We start from the raw sequence: 27,289 nt of genomic DNA on the forward strand, positions 1-27,289 counted from the left end.
TATATCTTATATATCTAATAACTGACAAACTAAACATCATATACATTCACTGAATGAAGATGATCAAAATATAATAACATGGACAGAAGGAAGGCAGATGCTTAAATAGACAAAAATAGTCAACTTTGGAAAACTCGGAAAACTGACTAAATAATTATGAATAGAATAACAGAAACTACACGGCTCACATCTGTAGAAAAAAGGAGCACAGCCAGGTAGCACAGGAAATGGCTGCGAAAAGTTGTATCCTAAGTGACAGAATATTCCAGACAGTCCTGCTCCTACCAGCTCTGAATCAAGCGCGTTGGGTTTGAGTTTGAGTTTTTCGGGGGATGTGTTATCAGGGTACCAGGGTTCCTCCTCAGCACTGCAGGAGTAAGCAGCAGAGGAGCTACTGTACCTGTCGTCTCCCTGCTCTTGTAACTCTCTCTGCCTCCACTTTGTTGTTTTCACTGTTTTCTGGTTCCTTTGACAAGCTCGTTTTATGTTGAAAGAATGTGTTTTCATCACACACCCCTGGACAACTGCAGTCACTGAAATATTATCATGCACCAGATATAACAGCATATTAAATTAAGTCAGTGTAGCAAAGGCAGAGACAGACACACCTGTACATTTGATAAAATATAGTAGTGACTTTATATCACGTAGGTTTCTGTATATTATAAAAGAACAGCTACTACTCACATTATATGCATATATATATATGTATCCACACATGTAAACATCAATAAGAACATATGAACATACAGTATACAGACCTATTTATATATATATATATATATATACATCCATCTATAATTGATGACTTTGGTTCATTGGTTCTACAGGATCTCCTGGACAGATTTCTTGGCACAAGAAATACATCACAGTGATATACGTGTGTTTTCAAGTGACTTAACACCACAGAGATGTGACTTGTTTACTTCCTTTGTCCAGATCTACCTCTCAGATTTGTCTGTAAGGCTGTTTTGTCATCATGGTTGAGTACCTGCTGTGTTCTAGTGGCTGAATTTGACTCACCTGTTGTCACCAACTCTGAACTGTGATAATGTGTTTTATCTCCTTGTTGTTTTACAGTCTCTGCACTGAGGATTGTGCTGCTGGGGAAGACTGGCCACGGAAAGAGCTCTTCAGGAAACATCATTCTGGGAAGAAAAGAGTTTAAAGCTGGATCAAGCCAAATATCAGTCACCAAACGTTGTCAGAAAGCACAGAGTGAAGTAGACGGTCGTCCTGTTGTTGTGGTCGACACTCCTGGTCTGTTTGACTCCAACTTGTCACATAAAGAGGTTAATAATCAGATGGTGAAATGCTTCAGTCTTCTGGCTCCAGGACCACATGTCTTCCTGTTGGTGTTACAGATTGACAGATTCACACAAAAAGAGGAGACATTAAAACTCATCAAGAAAGTCTTTGGGAAGAATTCAGAAAATTTCACCATCATTCTTTTAACTGGAGGAGACACACTGAAGGATGAGAACCTGTCCATTGAAGATTACATAGAGAAGAAATGTGATGATTCCTTTAAGAAGCTGATTGCTGACTGTGGAGGAAGATACCATGTGTTTAATAACTATGATGAAGAAAACCGCACACAAGTCAGTGAACTGATAAACAAGATTGACTCCATGGTGAAGAAAAATGGCGGCAGCTGCTACACCAATGAGATGCTGCAAGAGGCCGAGGCATCAATAAAGAAGGAAGTGGAGAAGATCCTGAAGGAGAAGGAAGAAGAGATGAAGAGAGAGAGAGAGGAACTTGAAAGAAAACATGAAGAAGAAATGGAGGCAATGAAAAGATGAATAGAAAAACAGAGAACAGAAATTGAACAGGAGAGAAAACTGAGAGACAAACAACTTCAGGAGAAGGAGGAAAAGATTCAGAAAGAACGTGAAGAGAGAAAGAAAGAACGGGAAAAGAGAGAAAAAGAAGACAAGAAGAGGAAAAGAGAGGAAGAAATTCAAAGACAGGAGTGGGAACAAAAACGTGCAGCTTTGGAGGAAAAGATCAAGTTAGAATCAGAGGAAAAACAAGTCATTGATAAAGAGCTGATGCAGAACAAAGAAGAGATGAGAGAAGAATGAGAGGCCTGGGAGAAGAAACAAAAAGAAATGTGGGAGAAACGATATCGAGAAGATGAAGAGAGACGACAGGAAGAACAGAGAAGATTAAAAAAACTACAAAAAGAATATGAGGAAGAAAGAGAAGAATATGAAAAGAAAAGAAAAGAAGAAGATCAAATCAGAGAACAAGAGGAGAAAGAGAGAAAAGAATTAGAGGAGAAATATGAGAAAAAACTGGAGAATGTAACAAAGAAGCATGAAGATGAAGCCAGAGAGAAAGCTGAAGAGTTCAATGAACTCAAAGAGAAACAGATGAAGGAACTTACAGCTCAGATACAAGAATATGAGAAACAACTGACAGACAAAGATCAGCAGTTTGACCTGTTAAAGGCACTAAAAGCCGACACTGAAAAACAAATGAGAGAAAAACATCAAGGTGAAATCTATAACATATTTAAATGTTTGACCAAAAAGAGTAAAAACCTGAAGAAAATCAACATCTTACTGAAAACACAAGAACAGGAAATAAAGAAAGTGAAAAATGAGAGTGAAAAGGAAAATCTGCAGAAAATACATGAAAAAGAAGTAAATTACTTGATAGAAGAACTTCTGAAGGAAGACGACACATCAGCCTGTTGCATTTTATGAGTCGACTGGTTTCATGTAAACGTCACAACAGCAGAGAAGTTTCAGCTGTTTCCTTTTTCTATAATCATTCAGTTTCAATAACTTAAAGGTTTGTAATATTTAGTGTTGGACTACATTGTAATGAACCACGACCACAGAAATGACTTCTGATTATATATCAGCTCCTGTCAGCAGTTTCTCTGTTGTTCTAAATCAGCAGCTTATAGCAACGTGTTGGAAGTACTCAAGGTACATTAAACTGCAGGTAACCATGGCAACAACAATGCTGCGTTTAGGACAAGATAACAAGCAAGTCTTCTGAATTTTAGTCAAATATGTATAAAGATAAACTTTATCCTTTACTTGGACTCATCTATCATCATTTTAATAATTAAAAAACTTGTTGACTGTATATATTTTGTTATTAGTTGTTTGATGTGTAACATTCAGGATCTTCTGTTTCAGTTTGTAAAGTTTGGTCTAATCAGCAGTAGATGGTAGAGATTTGGTTTGTTTGTTGAGTATTTTAAGAAAAGAAGGAACAATGAACTGCAGTTTCAGAAGAAGCTATTTTGCTGCTTTCTCTCATGATGTAGGAAGTTTACCCTCATTTGTGTGATGAAAGATTTTTTCCTTGATATTTGATGCTGTTTTGTGAAGAAATTGATCTCTTATTTCTGAATGTTTGGTGCAGTCGGTGAGGAAGTGAAGCTCTGTATCAGCTGTAGTTTAAAGTGAGGATTTAGGGGCCTGTAGCTGCGTTTAGGGACAAATGACAACCAAACTTTTATTGTCTTCTGATTTTTAGTCCAATATGTCAGAGTTAGACTAAAAGATAAACTTTATCCTTTACTTGGACATATTAAGTGATAAAATGTTGATTTCAGTTTTGTCTGTCTGGTGATAAATCAGGTTTTTAATCATTAAAAAACTTGTTGACTGTATATATTTTGTTATTAATTGTTTAATTGTGTGTAAAGTTTGGTCTAATCAGCAGTAGATGGTAGAGATTTGGTTTGTTAAGTTCAGTATTTTAAGATAAGAAGGAACAATGAGCTGCAGTTTCAGACTAAACCTTTTCAATCTGCAGACGATCTTTATGCTGTGTTGTTTTTTTTCCTTTTGTGCTGGTTTGTTAGAAATTATGTTATTTTTGTTTTCTTTTGAATATGAAGAACATGATGTTTGTATATCAGTGAAATTAAATGTTTACATTATTAAAACGTTTTTTTCTCTGCAGCATCTAATTCATTCATTCATTCAATTCAAATATTCATTCAAATATTGAACAAGCATGAATATCATTTAAACTGCTCATCAGATAAATGAACACAGATGTTTTATAACTTAATACATCGATTTAAGACATAATTGATATTAATCTCAGATCAACTTGTCTGTATTTGATCTTTGGTGTCTTTGTTAATTATTGCAGAAAGATGAATAAAGTTTTAGTATCTGCAACACATTATATTGTTCAGTTAAAACAGGGAACTTTATGTAAAGAAAACACTTAAAACACACATTTGTGGTGTGAACCTCAGGTGGAAATGTCATTCCTACAATAACGGTTCAGCTCAGGACTAAATGACTGATGCTGACCAGCCACATTTGGTCTGAATTATTTTATACCAACTGACATTTTCACACAGACCAGATAAATAATGTCTTTGAGTAAATATCATAAATGTCTTTGAGTCAGTGCTGCTGAGGTTTACTGCTGTCCACTGACCTGCTGATGCAGTTTTCCTGAGTTTTTATATAGTTTGTTCTCACAGTTTTTATATGATTCAAAGACTTAAAAGGACGAGTTCACAATGTTTCCAGTGTGTTGAACTAGCAGTCAGGTGTTCATATGAACAGTGAAAGAGGTTTTCCTCGCTGTAATCATTCCTCCTGTTCATACTGGATATTAGAAGATCCTTCAAATGTGCTTTCAATGTAAGTGTTGGAGGCCAAAATCCACAGTGTGTAACGGGTATAGGATGGACCCAATAGCAGCACAAATGACACTGGTATAAACTTTGCAGTCTTTATTTCACACGATGTCAAGGCAATATTAGCACGGTCGGAGAAACACAGTTCTAATGAGTATGACTCCACCGGAAATTGAACCCCGATCTTCCACTCCCACAGCAGACAAAGACCAGGGAACAGGCAGGCAGAACTCAGAGTCAGGGACAGAAGGCTGGTGGGTTTACCGGGGCAGAGACGAGGAGCGATGGTCGAAGACAAGCTGATCAGACACCAGTCCAGTGAAGAAAGCACGATGACTTAGCATAGTAGCGTAGACAATCTGACAAGGAGGTAGTGGGCCGAGGCAGCTTATATACTGGCTTGATTGCAGATGATGAGCAGGTGGGAGCGCCAGGTGAAGGTGGTTGAACTAATGAGGGGTGTGGCAGAGCAGAGAGTGAGACTGAATGATTGGATGATTCCCACAGCAACAGGTGAGGGGGAGAGCAGACTCTGACACATTGTGTCCACACAGTCATTTAAAAGTCTGTGTGAAGCTTATATTCAGCTTTAGCAGTCTGAGTTAGTCATATCAAGTGGATATCTGACACATTTACAGTCTTTTTAGCATCAAATTCCCTCTTTGTGTTTCCTTGGACAGTGTTTCCCTGTTGAGCTGCAGGTGGAAGTATAGTAACAAAAAGAGGAACTTTGGCACTAAAAAGACTGTAACGTTGAAAGATATCTACTTGATTTGACTCATTTGGATGCTGAAGCTTCATATTAGCTTCAGATAAACTTTGAAATACATTTTTGCACAGAAGGAGGACTGTGGATTTTGTCCCCCATCACTTCCATTGTAAGGTCATTATGAAGGGATCTTCTAATGGTCAGTATGAACAGGAGGAATGATTACAGCAAGAAAAACAGCTTTAATGTTCATTTGGGCTCCTGACTGTTGTTTTAAGAATGACTTGGAAAACTGTGAACTTGTCCTTTAATTACTTCTCATCTATGTTGGTTTAAAAGGTGAAATTAAACCTTTCTTCTTTCTGTAAACTGGAACCAGCAGTTGATAAAACAAATCTGACTCACAACAAGGTGAAGAAGTTCTTCAACTGCTCAGAATAATGAACATTTGAACATCAATTATATGAAAACTGGACTAACTCCATCTGTTGATGAAGATAGTGTGATATGGTCAAAAGCTCCAGGACAGCTACTAAATAGACCTTGTGTTGAGATTTTGTCAGCTTTTGTTTCCAAGAACAAGAATGAACTTTCAGACTCATCATATTGTTTTCTGTTATTACAGTCAGTGCAGTAAATTATAAAGAGTCACATTATATTTATTATCAGCAGTTTGTGTCAGATTTAATAAGTCTGACAGTCATTGTTTTAACAATCTCATAAAGATCAAATCACTGTAGAAAATATGTTGAGTGCAGAAGTGGAGAATATTGCTGTTTGGCTCTCTGATAATAAACTTTCTCTTTCTTTTTGGATCTGGAGTCAAACTAAGAAAACATCCAGAACTTCCAGTTAAAGCAGAGCAGACAGTAACAGCAGCAACAACTGCTGTCAATGATTTAGGTTGTATTCTAGATCATCAGCTCTGAGGGGACACCATGGCACTAAAACTAACATTTACCAAAAGACTAAATTCTCAGCCAGGAAAGCAGCTCTGCTAGATGGTGGAACATTAAAACCTCTGGCTGTGCTTTGGTTCAGTGTCTCTTTGATGATGATGATGATAATGATGACGAAGATGATGATGCCACCTGCTGGTGCAGCAGCTCTCCACAACTCTTCAAAACAAGCTCCAGACTGATCAAAATAAGCTTATTATGGTCATATCCAGGGGTGTTGCTAGGCCTATTGTAGGAGGGCTTTAGCCCCCCTAAAATAAATGTATATTATTAGTTTAAATCATCAATAGTTTCTCTTTTTTTTTTTAATTAAAGTCGATCAAATGGTGCCATTGTGTCTCCAAATCCACTAGACGGCCAGGCTCTAGGACCTGGGAGAGGCTGCTGCTGCTCTAATCCAGCGTTTCCATTGGCTCTGCTGCTCACTCAGAGCCCACAGTAGAGACTGTAACGGTAGTCAGAAACTACTGAAGTTGTGACAAGATGTTGGCCAAAACTTTACCAAGATGAACATAATATACAGAGTGAAATAGTTAGTGGTTACAGAGTGAAGATACCAAGCTCCAATATGAATTTGTGGCAAATGATGGTCAATGTAGTGAGCTATCAAGTTGTTACCCATTTTTTTCTTGTTTAACATTCGCTAACTTTAGGTTTAAGTGAGGAAAAGACAAGAGGATAGGCTATATAACACTAACATTATACAGTGAAAACCGCTTATATGGATCAAAAAGCTCAGGACAGAATCAGTCCTATACAAATGCTGTTTAAATAATTTGCTTATAGTAATCAATAGTCCATTTACAGTGTTCATTTTGGGGTTTTTCATACATGAAAACATGGAGGAAAAAAATAAAATTACAGTAAGTATTTTTATTTTTTACCTTACTCCCATGATACACATATGATATTGTAATTAGCAGCTACAGCACCATTATCAGGGGTGCGGAGGTGCGGGGTGTGGGTGTGTTTATTTGTAACCACTGTGAAACAATCAGAAAATAATGTTTTCTTCCTCTCATTCACTGGCTTTTAGGCTACCACTGCTCGCTGTCCTCATCCACTCTCTAGCTCGGTAGACCACTGCTTCTCTCTCTCTCTCTCTCTCTCTCTCTCTCTCTCATCTTACAATGAGTCAGGAAGGCGTCAGCAGCAAAACAGCTGTGCTGTATTTTGAAACAGCTACAGTAAATAGCAATGCTGCCATTTCATTACTTTTTTATTCATGTAATAAATATACAGATGTAAATTAGAGGGTAATCTGCATGAGAATAAAGAAAAAGAAAAAAAATCGATTATAATAATCATCCACTTACAGTGATTAATTTGACCCATACAATCGTGATCACTATAAGCGATTTCCACTGTAACTAGCTGATGAGCCAGCTAGCCAAAGTGTGAACCAGCAAAAGAGATATTAATAATGTTATTGACAGCTCTTTACATACTTTCCTTGTATATGCCTCTTAAATATTTCGATACAATCATATCAGTAGGCATAGATTATTGTTTATGATCAGTAATGTCAGTGAAAAGGTAATATTGTGTTGATCATCGCAATTTTATATCCCTCATTTCCTCAACCTGTAGATGGAAATATGACATTTCTTTAAATGAGACAGCAGCTCTGCTGAAGGCCAGTCAGGTGAGAAGATTTTGCCAGTTCAGACAAATACAAATTTAAACTGGTTGATCACTCAGTAAGCCTTGAGTTCTTGTAAATCTGAGTTTAATAGAATAACGTGTTACTAAAAACAGGCGAGGAGAGGGAGAAGAGGAAGATGGAGGAGACCGACAGGGCTGAAGGAGCAGGTCTGATGGAGGTTAGTGATCAAGAAGAAAGCGAGTGGGAGTTGTTTAAGCTTTCAGTTAACATCAATACTGAATTTTATGACATAGGCCTATTACCCATACTAGGAATAAACTAGGCTTAATGATTCACACATCAAACATCAGTCTGTGTATGAATAACATACTCAGGACCTGCAACTTAGATAAGAGAGAGGAGGTATTGACTTCAATACCTTTGCTTGATCTGTGCCTGTTGATGGAAAGCATTACATTCATATTAGATCCGTGCCTAATACAATTAATTAATCTTCTGTGTTCTGCGATACATCTACACCATTGACTTTATATAAAGAGGTCAGCTGTTACACACAGATTCTAGGTTTAAATGCTGGAGTTGTTTGTAATTTGGTGTGGGCGTGTTATTTAAAGTGAAATATAATCCAGCAGCAGATCGGAGTAACAGATTATTGCATTCAAAGGTTGATCAGAAAAACACTGCACAGCGGTAATATTCGCAACTCTGGAAAGTTAACAAGCTGCAGCCATGTTCATCAGTGTGTTCATGTGGAGAAACAGAAACTTTTTGGCCCCTGCACTTCTGTAATGAATCTGGCGCGTCTGGTTAATGTTTACCATGTGAAATCTGCAGGAAGTCTTGAACTGAATTGCTCTTTCGATTCTTGACTGATGTCGCAGCAAGAATTTCACCGAGGAGAGAAAAGCAGAAAAGACACAAACTGACATCAATGACTGAAAATTCAACATCATCAGGTGAGTTTCTGTTCAGATCATTTTACTGTTGTAGTAATTTATCACAGTTAATCATTAACTGAGCTGCAAAGTTTTCTGTTCACTAACTTTAAACTGACTGTAGGAGCCATGAATGGATTAATTTCAAGTTTGAATGAATTGCAAAGTAGTAATTCTTTTGTTTTATATTTTGGGTTATTTTGGTTTGTTTATTATTGCACAATCACGGGGATTGATAATCAGGTCACATGGATATGGGCGGTGGTATCCTATAGTTAATTTAAGCACCTGTTCACCTGCATGCCAGCTGGTAAGAGACAGAGGGTGAGTGGGTCGTCGTATTTTTTGTTGACCGCTGTTTTACACCTGATCGCTGTGATTATTTTGAGTAGCCTATATTTTGTGCAAGTTATAATAAGTTGATCACTTTCATCAATAAAAGTTATTAAACCTACAGTTTTGATCTCAGCGAATCTTTTTGGTAGCGTGTCGGACAAACGGCAAACAAGGCCCAACCTCAGCCTCTCAGCGACTTTTACGTTGTTGCCAGTAGTCGCTACACTGACGGACAGACGAGCTTGAAAAAGGTTTCCTGTTTTTGCTTGAAGTGCAGTCAGAGCATCGTGTCAGTCGGCGGTAATTCCGCCATTTCAGAGTCTAAAACAGAATCAGGTTAAAAAAAAACTCATTAAAGTTTCATTTACGGACATTTAGATCGATCACTTTTAAAAGGAATCTAAAGTCTTTCCCGAGTTCAGCTTCATCAGAATTAAACATGTTTTATATTAAACCCTTTATTTTAGGAACACACACACACACACACACTACAGTTGTCAGGACACTCATTAACATCATTTATTCTCTGATCTCTAACAAACTTTAACCAGAACAACTAAATGTCCAAACCTAAACTGAAGCTAAACCCAACTCTAATCTAAACTAAAACTGAGTTTTAACCATTTGAACCTTTTGTTCTTTGTTCTTTGAAACAGTGACCAACAAAACGTCCTCACAAAGACAGAAAGACATATATTAGAATATATAAATGAGCTATAAACTACTCTACAGTACATGAAATGGTAACATGTATGTTTAACGCTGTATATGGTCCCAATAAATACATAAATAAATAAATTACATACACAGTAAAATATTTACTGGCTAAAGAGTGAAAAACAATTTGTTGCTCTTTATGTTATTTAAATATTCAATACATATTCATATATATTTTGATTTCATTCTCGTGTTTTAAAGAGCAAGAAAATAAAATCCTTCAAACTGTCAAACATCACAGTTTTAATCTCTGGTTTGTTTAATTATGACCTCATCTTTCCCAAACTGTATCTTGATGTTTTTATTCTCGTCTCAAGATGATTGTGATGTTGTTACGTTTCTTCAGCAGAACTCCTCAAAGAGAACACAGAGCACAAACTCTGACACCAGTAAGTATCCACATGTTTGTCCTCAGACACACGTCTTCATGTCACCTCAACACTTTAATGAGCTTTATTTCTTCTTCTCTCCCCTCCAGCTGAATCAGTCTCTGATGTTTCCAGCAGAGTAGATTATGGCGACTGAAGGATCTGGTGAGTTCAGTCAGACTTTATTAGTCCCAGTGATGGAAAGTAACTAAGTACATTTACTCAAGTACTGTACTGAAGTACAGCTTTGAGGTACTTGTACTTTACTTGAGTATTTCCATGTGATGCTACTTTCTACATTTCAGAGGGAAATATTGTACTTTCTACTCCACTACATTTATTTGACAGCTTTAGTTACTTTTCAGATGAAGATTTGACACAATGGATAATATAACAAGCTTTTAAAATACAACACATTGTTAAAGATGAAACCAGTGGTTTCCAACCTTTTTGTCTTTTGACGTCTTACAAAAAGCAGTGTGTAGTCGGGGTCACATTTCACATGTCTATGAGTTGTTAACAGCTCCACCAAATAGTGATTTTTCCCTCTAAACTTCTCACATGCTTTCATTTCAATAAATGTTCAAATGATCCAATATTTCAGCAAAAATCAAAGATTAGAGAAAAAGTCCAAAAACTGAAAACAGATTTGTGTATCAGAACTTTGTTTTTTCTTCTTTCCTCTCCCATTAATCATCTCACCACCCCTCAGATTTATCTGCTGACCCTTTGGAGGGGCCCGACCCCTAGGTTGGGAACCACTGGACTAAACTAGCTAACTGTATATAAAGTAGTGTAAACTAGCTCCACCTCCAGCAGCTACAACAGTAACATGCTGCTCTAACACTGATGCTTCACTATTAATAATCTAATGATGTCATATATAATAATATATCAGTCAGAGGGACCAAACCACTACTTTTACTGCAATACTTTAACTACATCAAGCTCATAATACTTATGTACTTTTACTGCAATACTTTAACTACATCAAGCTCATAATACTAATGTGACGCATTGAGGACGGATTGAGGTCCGATCATTCAGACCACATTCGGAGGTGGTCTGGGCCGCATATGGTCACATTCTATTAGCAGTGTAAACGCAATGCATCCTGGGCCACATTGAGGGACCGCCTACTCAGCTGACATCCTCTATTTTCCGGCAGACTAGGCAGGGAACTGCATCGCTGCCTCCAGGTCCAAAACTGTTCAACTTGTCTGAGAACAGGATAAATAAATTAATTTGTTTTTCATGTGAATTAAAAATGTAATCCACCTCCCGTTTTTTCCTGTTCTTCCCGTTCCTCTGTTTCCCTCTTCAAATCAACAATTGTCTGTCTAAAAAAGTATTTCAGTAGCTAAACGTTGCTGGATAGTTTCTTCTTTCCTGTCAAGATGACAACGACAGTTTTTAGTTTTGCTGCTCGACATGGACGGCTGCTTTACTCCAAACAGTATGAACCTGGACTGTTTGTGTAACAGCTGATCTGTTGGATGTGTAGAAGAACACAGAACATTATTAACATTAGATCCTGACCGCTGCTGCTGTCGGCGTGTCTGAGATTGTAATAATCAGTGAAGTTATGCTGCTGTGTCTCGTGCGTAAATGTGCACAGCTTCTGTCAATGGAGAGACGCAGCTGCAGGGAGATCACTGCATATAACTCTCTCTCTCACACAGAACGCTGGTTAATAACTAGGGAATTTGTTCTTTACGAACAGAAATGATGTCCGTGTTATTTGCATATGGAGCAGGGAAGTGAGATCGGATCATAAGTGGTCACTCAGGATGCACGTGGAGACGCATGTTAATGCCAGGTGTGAACAGGACCGTTGACTCTGAGTTACTCAGTTGTAACAAAGTCTGTAAACTCAGAGTTGTTGATGTTTGACTCTTAAACCAAATCTAACAGCAACAACCCTGGAAAACCTGATATAAATATATATAAAGATATAAATATAAATATATCTTATTATTGTGACTATCAGACGACTGATTACAAGATGACTTCACATCTGTCCAACAGCTGTCTCTGGAAAAAGACTTTTACAAGATAAAACACACTTTCACACTCATCATGTTGGGAAAAGTTCACTGAGATACTATTAATCCAGGAGAAGAGAATCCTCTTTCTTAAAGCATTTTCTCCTGTAAAAGTAAAAAACTTTAATTAAAGCAGAATGTAAATCTGACATTTATGTTTCAGTCTCACACTCTCTCCTGTCAGCCTCTTAGTAGAGGTCAAAGTTGACAGTTAATCTTTCAGTGTGTTTGAGTTCCTCATCATCTGTGACAGCAGTGATTCTTGTCTGTTTGACAGATTATTCAGTCTGTGGTCTGTTTCTGCAGTAAAGACTCTGACAAACACTTTCAACTCATTTTCATTATTAATTAACTTCCTAAAAAACTTGTTACATGAACCTTCAGAAACTCCTGCAGGTTAAACTGAACTAACCAAACACTTTGAGTGCTGACTAACTCTCACTAGCCTAGCAACGTTAAGGAAACAAACTACCCATAATGCAACACTCTGTAGCAGCTGGTGTTACAGCGGTACTCTCTCTATACTCTCTGATCTTGTGAACATGTAATTGTCTCATCCTGGAATATAAGACAACTCCACTTCTTCAAAAGTAATTTCCAGAATTAAATAGTTAGTTAATAGATAAATGCTACAACAACTCATTAAGCTTTTTGTAAAACCATATTATCTTCTATAATCACTGAAATCTGTGGAGCTGCTTTTCTCTCACAGGAGACACCCTGTAAGATGACATTCAGACAGTTGGGAGGAGTAAAGCTTACGTACATGCCTTAGAGAGACAGATGCATTTACACCTTTTCAACTTTTGGCTAGAACGTGCAATCAGATTTTATCCACCTCTGATGATTCTTAGATGCAGATAAACAGCTTGTTTGAGATCAAATAGCTCTCTCAAGACTGATGAAGTGGTGAAGTGTAAATGAGGACTTTAAAACCTAACATGATTGAACCTGATTTGCCAAATTTAAGATCCAAGCCAAACCCACCTGAGACCTGAAGCTGTATTTTTTCTTTATTACATTCATTGCTGACACTTAGTTCAGTCTAACACAACAACACATCAACTACAGTGTTGTCTCTCTCCTTCTGATCATTTTATATCTGCAACACATGACACTCATGGACTGAGGTGATTGTCACAGTCAGAGAGATGAAGAGAGACATTTCTTAATAATTAACCTTTGAAAATAACCAAACTGGAACCTGAACTAAACCTAAAGGTTTACACAACAACACAGCCTGAACCTGGAAACTCAAACTTTATCTGAACCCGACAGGTTTTGGGTTGGTGAGCAGACCTCAACCATCACTGTTTACTGTTTAGCCATGAGCCTGTACAGTACATTATTTATTAGTCTAAAGGAATTTTAGATATATAGGTGTTTGATGATTGATCTGGCTTTTTCTGTTCTGTTTGTTCTTACAGATGATGATGATTTAAATGTCCAGGAGGTCAGCAGGAGCAGCCCTGATCTCGTGCGTCCTGACTGTAAGTCAAACTGAATCAGAATTCTTCAACAACATTTTATATATCATGAATAAAGTAAGAAATATGAAAATTGTTAAACCATCAAATTTGCCAGGAACTGTATGAGTAGTAGTAGTAGTGCCATAAACAGTAAACAGAATTTGAAGCTTTGTGATTGGCTGATTTCTTGAGGCAATGCAGTGTAAATACACATACATACATATATATATGTGTGTGTATATATATATATATGTATGTATGTGTATACACCTTTTGGTACATAGATAGATGTCTTTTTTTGTTTATTTGTTTTTATGTATTCTCTTCTATTGGTCTGCGTCCACAACATGTGACTGTCAAGTTTCTGTCTGTTCAAACAAACATGATGGCTGCTATTCCTTTATAGTCAGGGGAAAATGCAATATTTTAAGATTTAAGATTTCAACATTAAAATGTGTTTTAAAACATTTCTAGTGAGAAATGCGTAATTTATCTTCATAATATTCATCCAGTGAATGTATGCGATATTTAGTTTTTCACTGCAGGTTTTCTATCGTTGCTATGGTGGTTGCTATGGACGCTGCTATAGCTGAAACCACGTACTTGCGTGTTTTTTGAATCATTGTCTTTGCATTGTGTAGTTATCAGAGCTGTTATGTTATTTGTGTTATTTTATGGAACTGTAGATGATGGTATTTCAATCAAAAATGTAGATTTTAGAGTCTCGGGCATGAAATGAATTTGAAGCTATATGATTGGCTGACCGGAGTATCAGCTGCTTGCGGCGTTTTCCTCACTGTCATCTTGTAAAGGTTTTCCTTTAATGATATCTTTAACATTTATCAACACGAAAGTGTCCTTCATACCTCAACAGTACGATAGTTTAATGTTGAGGTCATCAGTCTTAATTATTTCTCCTTCAATTCTGAGAAATAAAGTTTTTTTGTCAGGTTTTGATATCATGTTTAATTTTACTCTTGTCACCTTCATATATTTCATACACTTCATTTCTTTGTCCATATAGCACAATCCATAATTCCTTTGTACAGTCAATATTTCATTTCAAGTTTTAAATCCTGTTTCAAAACTATAACTATTCCATTCTGTAAATAGATTTTAAAGTTTCAAATTAATTTGAATATTACTTTGTTTATTTCATTTTTATTATTATTATTATTATAAATATATATATATATAAATTCCTGTCTTCATCCCATTTACACAAACACAGACACAGACAAACAGACAATTGAGGAAGACTATTTTTTAAGGAAGATGATTTATATTTAAAAATACACTCAGTCACAAATTCCTGGAAATATAAAATTAAATGAGTTCACATTTTACAATCACAGGCTATAAAACACCTTTTCTTAACACAGATAGTGGCGTTTGGATTCATGTTGCAACAGACGGCAGCAATTTGAAATGGAATAAAGCCCACTGATGGCAGACAACAGTAGTTGAATCACCACATCCGCCCACAACACAATGCTCTTTCTCAGCCTTCCACTATCAAAACCTGGAAAAAAAACTTTATTTCTCAGAATCAAAGGAGAAATAATTAAGACTGATTAACCTATCGTACTGTTATTGTTATCACACTTTTGTGTTTTTGTGTTGATAAACGTTAAAGATATCGTTAAAAGAAAACCTTAACATGGTGACAGTGAGGAAAAGACTTCAGGCAGCTGATACTCTGGTCGGTCAGTCTCAAAGGACTCTAAAATCTACATTTTTTACTGAAAGAACCTCATTAAACAGTTAAATATGATAACACAAATAACATAACAGCTCTGATAACTACCAAAAAAAAAAACTTGATTCCTCAGAATCGAAGGTGAAATAATTAAAACAGATGGCCATGACCTTCCGTACTGTTGAGTTATCAAAGAGACCTTTGTGTTGTGTGTTGAGAAATGTTAAAGATATTAAAATCGACAGTGAGGAAAATACTCAAATGCAGCGCGTCATCTCCGGTAACGTATCAGTAATATTAGAATAAAGAAATAAAAACAAGGATAAAAAAACATGCGGCATGAAACCTACTTACAATTCAAATACATTAGTTTGAAAGTCTGCTGACTGTCACGAAAAAAGTGGATAAATTGTGTCCATGTACAGATAGATTAGATTTTGTGACTATTTCACAAATTGCCATGAGACTGGGTTGACCTTGATCCTACAGTGGTATATGAGGTCATTTAATTTCACATCACTTTTCAGTTACATTTTTTTTCATTGATTTCTAGTTCGAGAATTTTACAGTTGGAAATTAGTTAAATCTATGTAAATCAAGCAATGCAGTGAACAACCAGTCACTCTTACAATATCTGTTCTGGAAACTCTTGTACATTAGTTTGATACAGTAACTAAACAGTGTTTGTGTCCAAAAAATGTTTGCAAAACCTCAGAACATCTAGCCCTTCATCTGCTGTCTGTTTTATCATAAGTGTTTGCTTAAAGCTGAATTTATTGTTGTTGAGGTTTGGAAGGTGTGTTCATTGGCTTCTCTTTGACCTACGGTTACCCATAATGCCCCTCTCTGTGTAGGTTCATGGAGATGTTTATGTTTATCTTTGGAGAACCATAAATCAACCATAAGATTGAAGCTGTACAGATGAATCTTTTTTCTAATAAATTTGAAGGTGACTAGATGATGCTTGTCAGAGGCTCCACAATTAATTATGCAAGCGTTGTTTTATGTGGTCAATTTAATGTAGAAGAAGCATTTAATACAATATAATCTGGGTGAAAATATCCTCAAGACCAGAGGACAGAAATAATCACTGCATATCTGAACTCATTAGAGAATAGATGTGAATAAAATAAAGAATTTATTTGTATTTTTCTGTGTCTTTGCAGTCACAGATAATGTGCCATCCAGGGAGCGAAGAAGTAGTGTTGGATTTCTGCCACCTCTGAGTGAGTCAGACTGAACTGTTATAAATTGTTTTGATGTTTATTAAAATTGAATTAAGTGTTTCATAGGTGGAGGGCATAAAATAAAAGATTTAAAAACTAAATCCCATAGTTAATAGCCTGATAGAAAATATTACTAAAATAATAACATTTAAATCACTTTTCATTTCAGTGTCTGAGCTGAGGGTTGTTCTGCTGGGGAACAGCTGGTCTGAGAGGAGTTTAGTGGGGAACTTCATACTGGGAACGACTGTGTTCAACACTGAGGAAGAACCAGACTGCTGTCTGAGATTCAGTGGACAGATTGAGGAGAAAAAAATAGTTCTCATCAACACCCCAGATCTGCTGCATCCTGACATCTCCCAACACAAACTGTCAGAATATGTAAAAACCTGTGTGAGTCTCTCTGATCCTGGACCTCATGTGTTCCTGCTGGTTCTAAAGCCTGAAGACTTCACTGAGGAACACAAGAAGAGGTTACAAACAGTCCTTGAACTGTTTAGTGATCAATCATTTAATCATTCACTAGTATTGATATCAACATCAACACCCAGAGAGCCGAGTTCAGGTCTCATGGAGAAATATATGAAACATCCACAGTTAGGAGACATGATCAGAAAATGTGGATCCAAGTTGTTTTGGCAGAACCTTGAACATCCAGAGCTGTTAAGGATCATGGACCAAATTGTGAAGGAAAATGATGGAGATCATGTGAGCTGTGACATATTTGAGGAACCAACACCTGCTTTACCAAGTAGTCATGGAAACCTGGAACAAGGGGAAACATCTGGAGTCAACTTGGATCCTGTTAGAACTGCTGGTGCGTTCAGGAACATTTTTTACTGTGATGAATACAAATGACCTTTGATTAAGTTTAAACAATAAGTTAAAACTTATTTTGGTTTACATTTATTTTGTTACAGGGCTGAAACTTCTTGAGGATTCAGCAAAAAATGACAGTGAGTAAACTTACTAATTATTATCATGTGCAGTTAGACATTTATAAGATGAAGTTGATGAACTGTAATTGATGGTTTTGTCTTTTCACAGTGTTCATGCCTCGTACATCACAAACTCCATCACCACATGAACGTACAGTCAACCAGTGTAAGTCAATTAAATTCAGCCCTAATAACAAGTTATTATTGTAATATTTTCTTTGAAATTTGATCTGCCACTCAAAGGTGGTAAAACATGATGTATTCTATCTGTGACTATCTTTTTGAATCCAAACTCTCCTTGTGTTGGTGCAACAGCTGTGTCTTGTCCTGCAGCTGGGGACGTTCCTAAAATGCACCGTTCATCTGTTTGCTGTAAAACTCAACCGCCGTGTAATGTTAGCTTGTTACTACATGTTTACTTGTTGTAAACATAAACTGTGGGAACTAGCATGGTTAACTTGCTAAGAACAACATTCAACAAGCTGAACATTCTACAGCTTTTATCACTTTATTTTGGTAACTTTCTGTTCAGCCAAGCAGCATCCCTCCTTTTCTACTGCTTTTATTTTCTCATCTTTCATTTATAGAAACAAAGATATAAACAATCAATATTTTCTGAGTTAGAGGTCAAACTGGCAGGACAGTCAGGAGCTTCCTCATGGCTTCATCACACTGCCTCCCTGATCTCCAACAACTCTGTCTTTTGTGTCTTTGTAGTTTCCACGTGATGAATTATACACGTGGATAATAGTGAACACTTTCACACAGTCTCTCCTTGAAGACGTTCTTAGTGTTGTACTCAGTTTTAAACTCAAAAGGTGACAGAAGTTGTTTGAATGAAACCAAAGAGAGTTTTAGAGAGAGTTTAATCCTAGTTTACTTTCACTCCTCCTGACAGCTGACTGATCACTGCATAAAGCAGCTGTGTTGTTAGAAATGTTCTGTTTACTTGCAGTCCTAAATGATATAATGCATCCCCTGCTGCTTTCATGACATAAATATATAATAAGCATAATCAATAACACATTTCACCTGTAGGCTAGTTGTTACTTTATATGAGAGATTAAACTGGTTAAATAAGCAGCTTAAGAAACTAAATACTTGATGGTATTTTATTTATGGACATTTCCTTTTTAAACATGTTTCCTCTCAGATTTCTGTCAGGAGTTATAGATTCATATTAGTTTGTCTGGAAGCTGATGGATATCAGTGATATTTTACAAATAATGTTCTGTTAACTGTTTACTGTGATGGGATTCATGACATCAGTGTCTGTCTGGTAGAGGTAAAACCCATGCACCTCATTATTTTAAATTAGCACCTTTTGAGTGTCTTTATCACCAGCATTGCTCATAACATCACCACACCATCATGAAACCAGGTCAATGTTATACAGAGAGTACTGAAAATACCCTCATTCATTGGTGTAGCGGTTTCACTTTTGGAGTAAATGTACAGTATATTTCCCCAAGACTGTGATGTTGGAGGCTACACGTCTCCATCTCGAACCCCATCAAGAGGCTTTGATGGCCAGAGATTTTATGGGCTGTTATTTACTGGTGGGGTTATGAGTTTATAGTAAGTATATGAATAAACAAGGCTAGGCATGAATGTGGCATGGACACGTAGCATTTGAAAGTCAATTTCAAGTACCATATGCCTAAATATTACACAGCAACAATAACAATCACAGTTTTTTCTTTAAGTTAAACATTCATCATAATATACAGCACTTTGATGGTAGACTGAAGGAAGGCAGATGCTAAAATAGACAGTCAACTTGGAAAACTGATTGAATGATTATAAACATAATAACAGAAACTACACGGCTCACATCTGGAGAAAAAAGGGGCACAGTCAAGTAAGGAAATGCCTGAATAAGTTGCATCCTAAGTGACAGAATATTCCAGACAGGAATCCTGCTCCTACCAGCTCTGAATCAAGCTTGTTGGGTTTGAGTTTTTGGGGGGTGTATTATCAGGGCTGGGTATCAGGGTTCCTCGTCAGCACTGAAGGAGTGAGCAGCACCAGAGGAGCTACTGTACCTGTCACAGGTTGTCTCCCTGCTGTTATAACTCTCTCTGCCTCCACTTTATTGTTTTCACTATTTTATAGTTCCATTTTATCGTGAAAGAATGCATTTTTATCACACACCTCTGGACCACTGCAGTCAGTGAAATATTATCATGCTCTAGATATATCAGCATATTAAATTAAGTCAGTCAAACACACATGTACATTTGATAAAATATCAAAGGTTGTAGTACGTATCCATACATGTAAACACATGTATACGTCAATAAGAACATATGAACATACAGTATACAGACCTATTTATATATATATATATACATCCATCTATAATTGATGACTTTGGTTCATTGGTTCTACAGGATCTCCTGGACAGATTTATTGGCACAAGAAATACATCACAGTGATATACGTGTGTTTTCAAGTGACTTAACACCACAGAGATGTGACATGTTTACTTCCTTTGTCCAGATCTACATCTCAGATTTGTCTGTAAGGCTGTTTTGTCATCATGGTTGAGTAGCTGCTGTGTTTGACTCACCTGTTGTCACCAACTCTGAACTGTGATAATGTGTTTTATCTCCTTGTTGTTTTACAGTCTCTGCACTGAGGATTGTGCTGGTGGGGAAAAGTGAAGGCAAAAAGAAAAAACTTGGTAACTTCATTACTGGGAAAGAAGGCTTTCATAGCCAAAAAAATCCCCTCTGTGTTGCCACGTGTGGAGAGTGGAGAGGAAAATCCTTGACTGTGGTAAAAACTCCAGACATCTTCAGTCAGTCTGAACAGACAGCGAGAGGAGATGTGATGAGGTGCATAAATCTTTGCTTCCCAGGACCAAATGTTCTGCTGCTGTTAGTGAAGCCTTCTCAGTTTAATGAAAAGGACAAACAAAGTCTGAAGTTCATCCTGAGTTTGTTTGGTCGAGATGCTTTTAAACACTCCATGGTCATCATCACACACAAGGAGAATGAAACAAGTTTCAATGTGAATCAGCTCATTAAAGACTGCAGAGGAAGACATTACAACATGTTTGAAGATGACCACAGACAGTTAATGGAGGAGATTGAGAACATTGTTCATCGAAACAAAGGAACCTTCCTCACCTTCACTGAAGAGACCATTAAACCAGTTTTAAACCTGGTTCTGTGTGGGAGGAGAGGAGCAGGGAAGACTTCAGCAGTCAAGTCCATTTTAGGTCAGACAGAGCTTCATTCAGTCTCCAACTCATCAGAGTGTGTTAAACATCAGGGAGAGGTGTGTGGACGTCGGGTTTCCCTGGTGGAGCTGCCTGCCTTGTATGGAAAACCTCAGGAGGCAGTGATGGAGGAATCATTCAGGTGTATCTCCCTCTGTGATCCTGAGGGCGTCCATGCCCTCATCCTGGTCCTACCTGTGGGTCCCCTCACTGATGAAGACAAGGGAGAGTTAAAGACCATCCAGAACACATTCAGCTCTCCAGTCAATGACTTCACCATGATTCTGTTCACTGTGGAGTCAGATCCTACAGCTCCAGCTGTTGTTGACTTTGTAGGAAAGAACAGAGACATCCAGGAGCTCATTCAGAGCTGTGGAGGAAGATATGTTGTTCTCAACATCAAGGACAAGCAGCAGATCTCTGAGATGTTGGATACTGTGGAGAAGATGAGACAATCTAAAAATAAACCATGTTGCTATACATCACATATGTTTGCACATGCTCAGATGGATAAAGTCGTACAACAAGAGAAACACATCAACATGCAACAAGCTGAACTTGAGAGGCTGAAAAAGAAGAACAAGATCACTTGTAAGTAATTTAAATTCACACATTTTTTCTGTGTCCTGTATTACAGTCTTGAGTCTACAGCACTGAACTGTAGCAACATGAACATTTAAAGTAACTTCAGTTGTTTTGATGTTGCAGGTGATGATGAGAATCAGAGCTCAGAGAGTCTCAGGATTGTGCTGATAGGGAAGACTGGCAGTGGAAAGAGCTCTTCAGGAAACACCATTCTGGGAAGAAAAGAGTTTAAAGTCAAATCAAGTCAAACATCAGTCACCAAACGTCAGAAAGCACAGAGTGAAGTAGACGGTCGTCCTGTCGTTGTGGTCAACACTCCTGGTCTGTTTGACTCCACTTTGTCCCATGAAGAGGTTAATGAGGAGATGGTGAAATGCATCAGTCTTCTGGCTCCAGGACCACATGTCTTCCTGTTGGTGTTACAGATTGGCAGATTCACACCAGAAGAGAAGGAGACATTAAAACTCATCAAGGAAGGTTTCGGGAAGAATTCAGAAAAATTCACCATCATTCTTTTAACTGGAGGAGACAAACTAAAGCGTGAGAAGATGTCCATTGACGATTACATAGAGAAGAAATGTGATGATTCCTTTAAGAAGCTGATTGCTGACTGTGGAGGAAGATACCATGTGTTTAATAACTGTGATGAAGGAAACCGCACACAAGTCAGTGAACTGATAAACAAGATTGACTCCATGGTGAAGAAAAATGGCGGCAGCTGCTTCTCCAATGAGATACTGCAAGAGGCCGAGGCAGCAATAAAGAAGGAAGTGGAGAAGATCCTGAAGGAGAAGGAAGAAGAGATGAAGAGAGAGAGAGAGGAGTTTGAAAGAAAACATGAAGAAGAAATGGAGGCAATGAAAAGACGAATAGAAAAACAGAGAAAAGAAATTGAACAGGAGAGAAAACTGAGAGACAAACAACTTCAGGAGAAGGAGGAAAAGATTCAGAAAGAACGTGAAGAGAGAAAGAAAGAACAGGAAAAGAGAGAAGAAGAAGACAAGAAGAGGAAAAGAGAGGAAGAGATTCAAAGACAGGAGTGGGAACAAAAACGTGCAGCTTTAGAGAAAAAGATCAAATTACAATCAGAGGAAAATGAAATCATTGATAAAAAGCTGATGCAGAGCAGAGAAGAGATGAGAGAAGAACGAGAGGCCTGGGAGAAGAAACAAAAAGAAATGTGGGTTAAACAATATCGAGAAGATGAAGAGAGACGACAGGAGGAACAGAGAAGATTTAAAAAACTCCAAGAAGAATATGAGGAAGAAAGAGAAGAATATGAAAAGAAAAGAAAAGAAGATCAAATCAGAGGAGAACAACAGAGAGCAGAAATTGAACAGGAGAGAAAACTGAGAGAGAAACAACTTCAGGAGAAGGAGGAAAAGATTCAGAAAGAACGTGAAGAGAGAAAGAAAGAACAGGAAAAGAGAGAAGAAGAAGACAAGAAGAGGAAAAGAGAGGAAGAAATTCAAAGACAGGAGTGGGAACGAAAACTTGCAGCATTAGAGAAAAAGATCAAGTTACAATCAGAGGAAAATGAAAACCTTGATAAAAAGCTGATGCAGAACAGAGAAGAGATGAGAGAAGAACGAGAGGCCTGGGAGAAGAAACAAAAAGAAATGTGGGAGAAACGAAATCAAGAAGATGAAGAGAGACGACAGGAAGAACAGAGAAGATTAAAAAAGCTCCAAGAAGAATATGAGGAAGAAAAAGAAGAATATGAAAAGAAAAGAAAAGAAGAAGATCAAATCAGAAGAGAACAAGAGGAGAAAGAGAGAAAAGAATTAGAGGAGAACTACAAGAAAAAACTGGAGAATGTAACAAAGAAGCATGAAGATGAAGCCAGAAAGAAAGCTGAAGAGTTCAATGAATTCAAAGAGAAACAGATGAAGGAACTTACAGCTCAGATACACGAATATGAGAAACAACTGAAAGACAAAGATCAGCAGTTTGACCTTTTAAAGGCACTAAAAGCCGACACTGAAAAACAAATGAGAGAAAAACATCAAGGTGAAATCTATAACATGTTTAAATGTTTGAACAAAAAGACTGAAAACCTGAAGAAAATCAACGTCTTACTGAAAACACAAGAACAGGAAATAAAGAAAGTGAAAAATGAGAGTGAAAAGGAAAATCTGCAGAAAATACATGAAAAAGAAGTAAATTACTTGATAGAAGAACTTCTGAAGGAAGACGACACATCAGACTGTTGCATTTCATGAGTCGACTGGTTTCATGTAAACATCACAACAGCAGAGAAGTTTCAGCTGTTTCCTTTTTCTATAATCATTCAGTTTCAATAACTTAAAGGTTTGTAATATTTAGTGTTGGACTACATTGTAATGAACCACGACCACAGAAATGACTTCTGATTATATATCAGCTCCTGTCAGCAGTTTCTCTGTTGTTCTAAATCAGCAGCTTATAGCAACGTGTTGGAAGTACTCAAGGTACATTAAACTGCAGGTAACTATGGCAACAACAATGCTGCGTTTAGGACAAGATAACAAGCAAGTCTTCTGAATTTTAGTCAAATATGTATAACGATAAACTTTATCCTTTACTTGGACTCATCTATCATCATTTTAATAATTAAAAAACTTGTTGACTGTATATATTTTGTTATTAGTTGTTTAATGTGTAACATTCAGGATCTTCTGTTTCAGTTTGTAAAGTTTGGTCTAATCAGCAGTCGATGGTAGAGATTTGGTTTGTTTGTTGAGTATTTTAAGAAAAGAAGGAACAATGAGCTGCAGTTTCAGAAGAAGCTATTTTGCTGCTTTCTCTCATGATGTAGGAAGTTTACCCTCATTTGTGTGATGAAAGATTTTTTTCTTGATATTTGATGCTGTTTTGTGAAGAAATTGATCTCTTATTTCTGAATGTTTGGTGCAGTCGGTGAGGAAGTGAAGCTCTGTATCAGCTGTAGTTTAAAGTGAGAATTTAGGGGCCAGTAGCTGCGTTTAGGGACAAATGACAACCAAACTTTTATTGTCTTCTGATTTTTAGTCCAATATGTCAGAGTTAGACTAAAAGATAAACTTTATCCTTTACTTGGACTCATTAAGTGATAAAATGTTGATTTCAGTTTTGTCTGTCTTGTGATAAATCAGGTTTTTAATCATTAAAAAACTTGTTGACTGTATATATTTTGTTATTAATTGTTTAATTGTGTGTAAAGTTTGGTCTAATCAGCAGTAGATGGTAGAGATTTGGTTTGTTAAGTTCAGTATTTTAAGATAAGAAGGAACAATGAGCTGCAGTTTCAGACTAAACCTTTTCAATCTGCAGACGATCTTTATGCTGTGTTGATTTTTTTCCTTTCGTGCTGGTTTGTTAGAAATTATGTTATTTTTGTTTTCTTTTGAATATGAAGAACATGATGTTTGTATATCAGTGAAATTAAATGTTTACATTATTAAAACGTTTTTTTCTCTGCAGCATCTAATTCATTCATTCATTCAATTCAAATATTCATTCAAATATTGAACAAGCATGAATATCATTTAAACTGCTCATCAGATAAATGAACACAGATGTTTTATAACTTAATACATCGATTTAAGACATAATTGATATTAATCTCAGATCAACTTGTCTGTATTTGATCTTTGGTGTCTTTGTTAATTATTGCAGAAAGATGAATAAAGTTTTAGCATCTGCAACACATTATATTGTTCAGTTAAAACAGGGAACTTTATGTAAAGAAAACACTTAAAACACACATTTGTGGTCTGAACCTCAGGTGGAAATGTCATTCCTACAATAACGGTTCAGCTCAGGACTAAATGACTGATGCTGACCAGCCACATTTGGTCTGAATCATTTTATACCAACTGACATTTTCACACAGACCAGATAAATAATGTCTTTGAGTAAATATCATAAATGTCTTTGAGTCAGTGATACTGAGGTTTACTGCTGTCCACTGACCTGCTGATGCAGTTTTCCTGAGTTTTTATATAGTTTGTTCTCACAGTTTTTATATGATTCAAAGACTTAAAAGGACGAGTTCACAATGTTTCCAGTGTGTTGAACTAGCAGTCAGGTGTTCATATGAACAGTGAAAGAGGTTTTCCTCGCTGTAATCATTCCTCCTGTTCATACTGGATATTAGAAGATCCTTCAAATGTGCTTTCAATGTAAGTGTTGGAGGCCAAAATCCACAGTGTGAATTTTTACTTTTTCACTTTTCTACATATTGCTTGTTGAACAGGTGGTTTGATAAAGTACTTATTGACTTTTTACTTGTGAAGGTTTTGTTGTCGTCGACTCAAGTAAAACGTTACTGTCACAACCCAGCTCAAGGTTGGACAAAGGAGGGGAGACCACACATAACCTGTACCTAAAAAATAGATTTATCATACATAACTAAGAGACAAATGAAACTATACACAACCAAAACCAAACATGGTGGAAGCCAGAGGAGAGTCAACTCCCTGACTACATGACACGTACGAACAGGAAGGTAACTAACCCTTTCCATTAAACAAACCTGATACAAAACACAAAACTCAACATGTGAACTGAGACATTTCACATGTGATGTTGTGATTTCACATGTGAACTTAAAATTCACATTTGGAAATCACATGTGTATCTTAAAATTCACATGTGAAAAAAGACAACATGTTTTTAGCTTTATTGCTAATAACCGAACGCACTACTGCCCGTCCCAACAACTGTGTAATGTGTCCTGCTCAGAGGCACATGAACCATTTTTACTGGCAGAATGCATTTATATTATTTATTCGTTTATTGATATCCTGATAGTGAATTCATTATTTAATAACCCAGAATATGATCTGGGTGTCTTTTGAACACTGGAAATGGTTTATTGGGCTAAATGTTTCAGGGAGAAATGAAATGTTGTAACTCATATCAAACCCGACACTCAGGAATTTTCAGCCTCAGATATGACTGAATGGAAATGACAACAAATTATGTCAAAATGACTAGTTGTTAATATAATTATCTGCAGAAGACCCTAAATGATAAACCTAATGAAATAGTCTGTTTCTCCTTTTTATAGCTACATACATTTTTTTTAATTCTAAAAAATCAACACCTACATGCTGGTCCACGTTCCATTCACACTACCAATGATCCTGTTTTAGGTTAATTTGTCCCTTTATCAAATAAATCAATGCTGCTAAATGAGGCTTGAGATTTTTGAAAAGTATCAAAATGTTAATTCAACACCAAGTACAAAAACAACACACACATCACACCATCTACACACCAAGCAGACAAACAAGTAAATCACGTCCGTCTCTTTTGTCTTGTTTTTGCTTCCTCTGTGTCCTGTAATGGAAAGTCACTCTGAGCTGCTGTTGGACTCTTTCTCCTCCTGTTGCTGACACTTCCCTCCTCCAGAGCTTGCTGGGCTTTTTGGGGGTAATTTTGCTCTTTTCATGGCTGTGTTTCTCTGTTGTGGACATTACAGACTATCTGCTTCCATTCTCACATCTTCTCACTTGTGACCCCCCCCCCCCCCCCCCCCCCCCCCAATCAGCCACTGCCTTAGTTAAACCACATTAGCCACATTAGTTAAATGCCTCTCACGTTAACGTCATGCAGATCAGAACCAGCTACACTCAGTACAGTTACAGACACATCCAGTACCTCGGTTGTCCCATGATGTTCACTACACTGCTGAGTGTTTTTGGTGCATCAGTCAGGATAATAACTAAACTCGTCCGTCTCCGGCGTGGAGAAGACTCACTCTGAACATCTCTCCACTCGTCCCTCAGTCCTCTCCTCTGTCTGCCTTCCTGCTCCAGCAGCTTATTTTACCTGCGCAGGAGTAAACAGGCGAGAGGACCGAATGAGCTGCATTCA

At 37.1% G+C, this 27,289-nt stretch overlaps 1 protein-coding gene and 2 long non-coding RNA genes across 3 annotated transcripts in view; 2 read left to right on the top strand and 1 right to left on the bottom strand.

Moving 5' to 3' along the window:
• Positions 1-23,908, top strand: part of LOC122968455 (interaptin-like) — a 36,805-nt gene extending 12,897 nt beyond the window's left edge. Inside the window, exons 6-10 of the mRNA XM_044333705.1 lie at positions 16,869-17,516; positions 17,620-17,655; positions 17,747-17,803; positions 20,267-21,454; positions 21,572-23,908. Of these exons, the coding sequence (XP_044189640.1) occupies positions 16,869-17,516; positions 17,620-17,655; positions 17,747-17,803; positions 20,267-21,454; positions 21,572-23,670 (4,028 nt within the window). The 3' untranslated portion in view covers positions 23,671-23,908. The remainder of the gene's footprint in view (positions 1-16,868; positions 17,517-17,619; positions 17,656-17,746; positions 17,804-20,266; positions 21,455-21,571) is intronic.
• Positions 555-20,856, bottom strand: LOC122969337. The gene is made up of 3 exons (XR_006398991.1): positions 20,772-20,856; positions 20,210-20,286; positions 555-1,023 (listed from the first exon to the last, which is right to left on the bottom strand). It is a non-coding gene; the product is annotated as an uncharacterized LOC122969337 (long non-coding RNA).
• LOC122969311 lies at positions 3,452-3,932 on the top strand. Its single transcript, XR_006398983.1, has 2 exons — positions 3,452-3,559; positions 3,701-3,932. It is a non-coding gene; the product is annotated as an uncharacterized LOC122969311 (long non-coding RNA).
• Positions 23,909-27,289: the final 3,381 nt, after the last annotated feature.

The sequence above is a fragment of the Thunnus albacares genome, chromosome 2 (genome assembly GCF_914725855.1).
Source record: "Thunnus albacares chromosome 2, fThuAlb1.1, whole genome shotgun sequence".
NCBI classification, from domain to species: Eukaryota; Metazoa; Chordata; class Actinopteri; order Scombriformes; family Scombridae; genus Thunnus; species Thunnus albacares.